The sequence below is a fragment of the Salvelinus fontinalis genome, chromosome 5 (genome assembly GCF_029448725.1).
Source record: "Salvelinus fontinalis isolate EN_2023a chromosome 5, ASM2944872v1, whole genome shotgun sequence".
Classification (NCBI taxonomy): domain Eukaryota; kingdom Metazoa; phylum Chordata; class Actinopteri; order Salmoniformes; family Salmonidae; genus Salvelinus; species Salvelinus fontinalis.
This window is the reverse complement of record NC_074669.1, coordinates 49,628,277-49,637,738: the sequence shown is the minus strand read 5'-3', so window position 1 is coordinate 49,637,738 and position 9,462 is coordinate 49,628,277. Positions and strand designations below refer to the sequence as shown.

The 9,462-nt window shown below is 40.6% G+C and overlaps 1 protein-coding gene across 6 annotated transcripts in view; it reads right to left on the bottom strand.

Moving 5' to 3' along the window:
• Positions 1 to 658: 658 nt before the first annotated feature.
• LOC129855778 (arfaptin-1-like) overlaps positions 659 to 9,462 on the bottom strand; it is a 39,152-nt gene continuing 30,348 nt past the window's right edge. For all 6 annotated transcript variants that reach the window (XM_055923786.1, XM_055923788.1, XM_055923789.1 and 3 more), the window contains 4 exons: positions 7,678 to 7,899; positions 4,746 to 4,903; positions 4,217 to 4,391; positions 659 to 2,872 (listed from right to left, as the gene is read on the bottom strand). In XM_055923786.1, coding sequence (XP_055779761.1) covers positions 2,717 to 2,872; positions 4,217 to 4,391; positions 4,746 to 4,903; positions 7,678 to 7,899 — 711 coding nt within the window. In that variant the 3' untranslated portion in view covers positions 659 to 2,716. The remainder of the gene's footprint in view (positions 2,873 to 4,216; positions 4,392 to 4,745; positions 4,904 to 7,677; positions 7,900 to 9,462) is intronic.

The window sequence follows — 9,462 nt, the reverse complement described above, 5'->3', positions numbered from 1 at the left end:
CAGAAAAATGACAAACAAAAGAATCTGAGGACTTAAATAGTTGAAAAGTGACCAGGAGTGAGCAAAGTTGAATTGTTGACCAATTTCAGAGCGACAACAATTTTTTAAGCACCGACAAATCAGTTCCACAAACACTTGCTTTTATGTTGTTATGGCTTTGAGAAGACCGACGTTAAACTTCACATCCATTCTGGTTTTTAACTAATCAGCTAGATCCTGTGAAGCTTAAGACTTTTGGATGTTGCAGGTAGGTGACTATAAAATACTTGGAAAAGCCTCAAATCAAAGGAGATGGATGATGCACTAGAATTGTTAAAAAAAAAATATATATATATATTCCACTCAGTTTAAGGATGTGCTTTAGTCATATAAAATAGGATTCCATAAGGAATTAACGTCTTTATAAATAGAAAACAGGCTGCGACATCAATGTGCATTTTAGGTTTTCTAAAAAAAAAAGGGGACACCAGAAAATATCTTTATTTATATACTATAGCTAAGCCTTCGCATACCAGGCCCTGGTGGCAGCACAAAATTAGGCTAAATCATCCAAATGTACACACACAAATCATACAACAAAAGCAGCAAATGCAAAGAAATTGTGAAAATATAAAAACGCCTTCACTCAATTATTGGAAACATACCCAAACACCAAATGAACCATTCATGAAGAAAACACTTTATTTTCCCCCAAAAGACATTACACATCATTCAGAAACCTGTTTTTGAACTCAACATCTGTTAATCAGCATGAGAAAAATGCCCCATCGCTTCATTCATATACCCTATAAAATATCTAAGGTAAAATAGAGGAAAATACAAATATATATTTATCTATGCTTACATCATTTCATTGAACAACAGATTGATGTACAATACACACACGCTGTTGTACAGCAGGAATGGTACTGTAGGTACAAATAGAAGACAGAGGAGCCCGTGGGCAAAAGTTGCAATGACATCATTATTCTGTGAACATTATGGTCAGGTTCTAGAGGGAAGGTGTTTAGATGTCATTTTACCAGATATCCAAAATATGGCGTCATGAAAAAGATTTCTTCACCTTGTTGTCATCTGGATAACATTTCAACAACCGGAATATAACATCATTATGACATCCCATGCCATATTTTGCCCGTGGGATGAGACAGCTGGCTAGAATACCTGTGGTCCTATCGAAGGAAATAACCATAGTATTCAGAAAATAAGCTCAGGCAGAGGATGCTGGTCTTTCCTATGTACTAAAGCTTTTCAAGTCCACTTTCATTTAAGTTTCATCTCATATACACAGTTCTTACAAGTGGTTTTTTTTGTCTCATAGTACATAAATGTGCAGTATTATATATATTTGAGAGGAAGATAACATTTTAAAAATTGACTGCAATTGGAAAGTCAAGGGAATCAACATGCTTTTTGTGCCATTAACTAGCATAGAGATTGTCTTTATCCAATGCTAAGACTGAACTTTTGTTGCTCTGATTCTAAAATGCAAACATTTACGTTCACGTTTAGCATATAGGTTAGTTTTAAAGCAGATAAATCTCTATTAACTCGTATTTACCCCTCAAATGCAGCAAAACGGATTATATTCACACGGCGAGGTAATCGTGAAATAGGATAATTGAGTGGTTTATGATGGTATGGAGTGTATGTGATGTAGGTATGTTTGGTCCATTCTTTATCTATCCATCTACCGCTATGTGGTCCTGAAGCTGGCAGTGTGAAGGGTCTGTGTTCAGTTGAAACATCAGACAGAGCGAGAGATTTGTACAGACATAAAACAAGGCACATTAAGTTCACGTGGTAAGGCTGGTCCTTCAATTTCTCTGGAATTACAAAATGTTCAATTCAATAATTAATATTGTCCATCATATGCCCATGATTAAAGTCAAAGACAAACACAAATGGTTAACACCAATGAACATCATTATTGCAACATAATAGCACCTTAAACATGACATTGACACTTGTTATAAAATGGTTATTCATTACAGTACAATGCAATGACCCAAACAGTGAAAACCAACCATCTAATCTACTGTATTCAATTCCAAGAAGATGGTAATCCATTTCCTACAGTCATACACTGGGTATAACAGGTGTCACATCAAGCTTATGATGCATCATGTAAATTTAATGATGCCTATCATTAGTTTTACTTCATCAATAAGTGGCCAGACTTTTACAAAAAAGTGGAGATAAGTTAACCAAGTGGATGCAGAGCCAAGAAGACGACGGCCATTTTGTCCCAAAACGTCTCTGCAGTGTCGAGATACAACATTCATAAACTGGAGTAAAAAGTCCGTTTACACTTTCCAAAATGTATTTAGCATCTCTGTGCTTCTCACTAGATTTGTCAAATCAACCCCAAAAAGTGAATTTCCCATGATTCGAAAAGAACTGCATCAGTTCCATGTAAAAAAAAATAAGAGAACGAGAGAAAAAGAGAGATGGCCACTTCACGATTAGAACGATCAATGGATTTCCTTGTACAGGAAGAACAAGAGCATAGTAGAAAACAGAACGTACAGTTCTTCAACCAAGAGATTGATAAATATTTGTTTTTTTATTATTTGTCTTAGTGTTGCTTTGCCTAACAACTTTTACAATCCTGAAGAAAAGTGGGAGGAACAGAGGCAGACAGGGAGGGGAGAGCGTTTCCTGGTGCCTCTCCAGACCAAACCACTGGATTTTTTGGGAGGGGTGGATCGGTTGATTAGTGCTCCTCCAGCCAAGATGGCGTATCCCCGCCGGGCATTTTCAACTTGATGTGGAACTGCTTGAGCGTCTGATCCAGCTGCTGCTGGTTTCCTGCATAGTATGCAGCGATGGCATTGTGGAAGAGGATCAGCTGGTTGTGCAACACTTTCACCTGGGAGAGGAAGGAGGAAAAAGAACAGAAAGACATAAGCACTCACACCAGAGTCAACAAACACATACTTGCATTTAATGCCTTTTGAAGAACTGTGTAAAAGACCATTTTTTATTTTTTTTCAAATATCCCAGCAGACTTTCCAAACAGCAACACTGGTCAGTCTTAGATTTGACCAATCTGGTCTCAGAGCATTTTAGTATACAGAAGATAGCCCTATTTGGGTAAAAGACCAAGTCCATATACAAGCACACCAAGACAGTCGTGAAGAGGGCACGTCAAAACCTATTCTCCCTCAGGAGACTGAAAAGATTTGGCATGGGTACTCAGATCCTCAAAAAGTTCTACAGCTGCACCATCGAGAGCATCCTGACTGGTTGCATCACTGCCTGGTATGGCAACTGCTCGGGCTCCGACCGCAAGGCACTACAGATGGTAGTGCGTACGGCCCAGTACATCACGGGGACCAAGTTGCCTGCCATCCAGGAAATCCATACCAGGCGGTGTCAGAGGAAGGCACAAATAATTGTCAAAGACTCCAGCTACACTAGTAATAGACTGTTCTCTCTGCTACCATGGCAAGCGGTACCGGAGCGCCAAGTGTAGGTCCAAAAGGCTTCTCAACAGCTTCTATCCCCAAGCCATAAGACTCCTGAACAGTGAATTGGGTATAGGCCTATACAATTTGTGACTGTCTGAAGAGTCACAATAACAGCTCAAAGAAGCACACATTTTATAGGCTATAGTGTACGGCAGGGGTGGGCAACTCCAGTCCTCTGGGGCCTGATTGGTGTCACACTTTTTCTCCATCCCTAGCAAACACAGCTGATTAATCAAATTGCATTCTAAACTGAAGATCATGATTAGGTGATTATTGGAGTCAGGTGTGTTAGCTGGGGCAAAACTGTGACACCAATCAGGCCCTCGAGGACTGGAATTGCCCACCCCTGGTGTAGTGTTTAACTGCATTCGGGTCGCATGTGCAGTCCGGCAGTGTCAATTAGGCGTGTGCTTTGAATTTATGGCTACTTTGTGTGAAGTAAATACGCTAGGCTAAAGAAGGCTTCCATGTGACAACCTGTTTGGATAATGTGCTATTTTATTTTTGGCTAATCTGCTGCTGCGCATGTTGTGTATATTTGGAATTGCATTAGTGCAACATTGGGGAAAAATGTTGTAATTTCCCAGGTTATTATTTCAGGAAATGTGAAGTGTTCCCGGGACAGTCCCGGGATGCTGGTTAAACGCAAAATCTGGTCACATGTATTCTGTACTAGCCCTTGATGCTGAAAAAAAGACTTAGCTGCCATATCAGGAGTAGCCTAAAACTAGCTTCTGAAGTACCTTGTTCTCTTCCAGGAATTTGAGCTTGATGGAGACGTCGTTGCGCATCTTCTCGTACTTCTCGCGGTGGATCTGGAACTCCTGCTGGGAGTATTCTATCTTGGGCAGAGTGGTGGTATCCCGCGGCCCCAGGTTCAATTCCTCCAGGTCTGTGCGGTACGCGTCGAACTCAACCCTACAGGGGGTGTCAAAAAGCAGACGGAGGTCAAATACATACTATTTTTTTCACTTACATTTTTCGGGTACTATAGCCGTCTTGACAACTCCAACGGTCATCGTCTTGCCAGTCAACGACCAGAGGAGTTGGTTAAACAGCACAAACAGATCTGGGACCAAGCTAGGGGTATTAACACGACCAAGAATCAAACAAAATCCTACAAAACACTTAATTGGTCATGGCAATTTCCTAAACTTAGTCTATTTCAGAAAATGACTAGGAATAACGTATGCCCTCAAAATGTTAAATAAGAGGATGCAAGTCAGTCAACAAGTAACAGTGAACCAATTTAAACTGATATTCTCATATTACCTGGCAGTTTCATACTGTTTGATGTTAATCATAGTGTCCTCAATTGTTTTGTCCACCAGTGTGTTCACACTGGCAATGAAGAAGTTGATTGCTCCCAGCAGGGTCTCCCCATTTTTGGACAAAAGTTTTTGAGTGTCAGCATTGTAGCCAAACTCCTCCTGAAAGACAAGATTGCATCACAATTTTTTGGTACAATTCAATAAGATAAACGACTACCATAGAACAATTGTATTATCTGAGCAAGCATAGTATCGTTGAATATGATCAAAATACTACTTCCCTAAAATATGAGGCAAAAGGTCTTTATTTCCTAAAGAGATTAATGGATATTGAATGACCCATCAATGTCATGGGAAAATTGCTTTTAGAGTGAGGACTTAATTACATATATTGAATCATTATAGAATTCCCTTAAAGGGTTTCCAATTGAGAGCTCATAGATCATTTTGACATAACCACTTGAATCCATGGTAATCCAATGACAATTCAGACAGTCACATTTAACTTCCAACCATGAGTTGTGCTTTCTTAAATCTAGATACATGTTTATTCAAACCTTTTATACAAAATGGAAGTCTTAACCATGAACGTCTAGGCCTAAATGTCACAGAAAACAATTTTGTACGGGCTTATTCATCATACAACAGAAGGCTGTAAAAAAAAAAAAAGAATCTAACATGAAACATGGCAGTGCTACCATCTTATAAACAGAACATTGAAACACAAACATGTACACACACAACCCTTTCATTAGGCAGCAGGTGGGGATGTGCATAAATCCCATTACAATAAAGAAAGAACATGAAGTACGGGTCCCACCCAGTTTACTGTTGTTCATAATTGCCTTTAGATCTGACATGGGTTTTAGGTGGCTATAAATACTAGCTATCATTTACGCATAAGCAAATACTTAAAAACATGTATTTCAAATAAATGTGCAGAATAAAAACAGGTGTAGACTTCACTGTGAAATGCTTACTAATGAGCCCTTTCCCAACCATACAGTTAAAAAGAAAAATGTGCCCCCAAAAAATAAGGAAATAGTAACACAAAATAACGAGGCTATATACAAAGAGTACAGGTACCGAGTCAATTTGCAGGGGTGCAAGGTAGGTAATATGTACATGTAGGTAGGGATAAAAAGGGACTAGGCAATCAGGATCAGGGGTTGGGACCGGTTCAGCGAAAATAACAAAACCGGAAAATAACATTTTTGAGAGGAACAGAGCCGCAACAGAGCCGTTATTTTAAAAGCATAGGAACCGGTTAATAACATTATTTGTTCCAGTCCCACAAAAAAACTCAAAAGCGCCTATGCAAAGCCCTCACTGTCACTCAAACTTCCAGTGTCTGGCTGCCCACCAACTGAAAATCTTTGCCAGTGTGAGGCTACCTTCCCCTCCCTCCAAAGCATGCAGACTACTGTAACTACTGATGTTACAAGCGTGATTTAAAATTAGCAAGAGGGATTTTTTAAATTAGAGAACAATGGATGAACTTGTTCAATTCTCGTTAAGGAAACTATCGATATCACGTTTCACATTGGATTTATTAACTACAAAAGTCTTTATTTTAATTCTGGTGCCGCTCTACACATACTAGCTAGCTCTGGTCTAGCTCTTAAAACTATAGGCCTCATTATGTGTAATGTAATGGAACAGAGTCATGATCAAGGGCTATCCCTGGTCCAATGTTAGTTAAGCAAACTCCGAAGTTCAAAGACATTCAAAAGTGTCTTCATCAAAGCCGCTCCTTCATAGATATAATTATGTGTGCCTAATTCAGATCATGCATGTCATAACAACATGCCCATGCCTTCATTCCCAGCGCTCTCCTCACCCGGAAAATTTCTGCCGCACCCTACACTTGTCTGTCCAATGCATGCACATATCTTGCCCACTCCATAGCAAGCTGCTCTATCCATTGGTGAAGTCATTTAAATGTAGAGCTAAATGTAAAAAAATAATTATAAAATGATTTGAGGTTTAAAAAGTAACAGAAAGAAACTATATAAACCATTACTTTTTGGGGGTTCGAACCGGTTCAGAACTTCATTTTGATGGTTGGAACAGTGGGGGAAAAAATTACGGTTCTGTTCAAAACGAAACGATTGGGAAATCACTTGTTCCAACCCCTTGTCAGGAAACAGAGTGGCAGCAGCGTATGTGAAGATCGTGAAAGTGTGTCTGTGTGTGTGTGTGTGTGTTTAGCGTCAATATGCATGTAGGCGTGTTTTGTGTGTGTGAGCGTATGCAGTGTGTGTGTTGGAGAGCCAGTATAGTAGTATGTGTGAGTGTGCATAGAGCCAGTGCAAGAGAGTCAGTGCGTGGGACACTTGTTTATTATTTCAGGGTACATCAATAATGCATTTACTACAAATAATAAATGATGCAACATGTATGAAACAGCTAAGACACATAAAATAGGTCCGGCTTAGTATTAAGCGGTATGTCTTTTAAATCCATTTTATATAGAGAAAAATGAAACCAATTTATCAAAGGCTTTTAGTGCGTTTGAGAATTCAACACACGTGAACCCACTCAGCATCATCCGCACTGAGGCAACCTGAAGCAGCTCAAGTAAAAAAAGGGAGAAAATCACTGACTGATCTGACAGGTGAAAGCAGAATAGTGTTAACTTACCCAGTCATTTCACCTAGCTATCAGTGGTTAAGAAAAACTATATGTAATGAGTAAGAAGTAATTTCAGAGTACTGATAACAAACCAGAGCCAGAAATGGCCATTATTAAAAGGTATGTCCCAAACCACAGATCTAGGAGGAGGTTACTTTACACCCAATCCTAACATTAACATTACAGGCACGAAGAAAAAAACTGATCCTGTATCAGTGGTTCGTTTTCAACTTCTTCAACCTACTCCAGCTTCAGGTTGCTCGTTTAGGTCAAAGTTAAAAAAAGAGTGACTGACTCACATGGAGCTCTGGCGACTTGAGGCCGAGGTCAGCGAAGGCGTCGCCAAGCTGCCGCTGAGTCTGCATCATCTGGGTGAGCTGGTTGGCCAGAGTCTGGGTCAGCTTGACCACGTGCTCGTACTTGCGCTTGTTATCGCGCAGCACTTCGATCTGCCCCTCCAGCTCCAGGTCCACCGTCCGTGAGCCGCGGCCCAGCTTCTCCGACAAGATCTGCCTGGTGCACTGCGGGGAGAGAAGAGTTAGCATTCCTAGTGTAACTGACCAAAGAAATGGAACGATTTACCATTAGCATTGTTAGCATTCGAGAATAACAGACCTTGCGTGTAACTGACCTGGGGTTTCAAACAACTTAGTGTTAGCATAGTTAGCATCCGAGTGTAGCTGACCATGGTTTCAAATGAGATAGCGCCAACATCATTAGCATTCTAGTGAATCTGATGTTGGATTCTTAACAGATCCTAACTATATCAGATACATAGTTAGGATCCTAGTGTAACCAACCCCAGGTATCAAACCCAGGTCATCGACATGTCTCAATACCATGTTAGCCCTCCAAGCTAAAGGCTGTACGTTGGCTCTGGGAACAGACAGATTTTATTTGAAGTTTATCTAAAGCTGTGATCACATTCAAAGCAATATCTTTAATGGATATTAAAAGTATGTAGTGTCGTGTATTATCACTGACAAGTTTGGCTAAAATCAGATGTTCTACAGCAACCCTTTTGTCTCGTTCTTTTGTGAGTGTACAGTCGTGGCCAAAAGTTTTGAGAATGACACAAATATAAATTTTCAAAGTCTGCTGCCTCAGTTTGTATGATGGCAATTTGCATATACTCCAGAATGTTATGAAGAGTGATCAGATGAATTGCAGTTAATTGAAAAGTCCCTCTTTGCCATGCAAATGAACTGAAACCTCAAAAAAACATTTCCACTGCATTTCAGCCCTGCCACAAAAGGACCAGCTGACATGTCAGTGATTCTCTCGTTAACACAGGTGTGAGTGTTGACGAGGACAAGGCTGGAGATCACGCTGATTGAGTTCAAATAACAGACTGGAAGATTCAAAAGGAGGGTGGTGCTTGGAATCATTGTTCTTCCTCTGTCAGCCATGGTTACCTGCAAGGAAACACGTGCCGTCATCATTGCTTTGCATAAAAATGGCTTCACAGGCAAGGATATTGCTGCCAGTAAGATTGCACCTAAATCAACCATTTATCGGATCATCAAGAACTTCAAGGAGAGTGGTTCAATTGTTGTGAAGAAGGCTTCAGAGCACCCAAGAAAGTTCAGCAGGCACCAGAACCGTCTCCTAAAGTTGATTCAGCTGCGGGATCGGGGCACCACCAGTACAGAGCTTGCTCAGGTATGGCAGCAGGCAGGTGTGAGTGCATCTGCACGCACAGTGAGGTGAAGACTTTGAGGATGGCCTGGTGTCAAGAAGGGCAGCAAAGAAGCCACTGCTCTCCAGGAAAAACATCAGGGACAGACTGATATTCTGCAAAAGGTACAGGGATTGGACTGCTGAGGACTGGGGTAAAGTCATTTTCTCTGATGAATCCCCTTTCCGATTGTTTGGGGCATCTGGAAAAAAGCTTGTCCGGAGAAGACAAGGTGAGCGCTACCATCAGTCTTGTGTCATGCCAACTGTAAAGCATCCTGGTACCATTCATGTGTGTGGTTGCTTCTCAGCCAAGGGAGTGGGCTCACTCACAATTTTGCCTAAGAACACAACCATGAATAAAGAATGGTACCAACACATCCTCTGATAGCAACTTCTCCCAACCA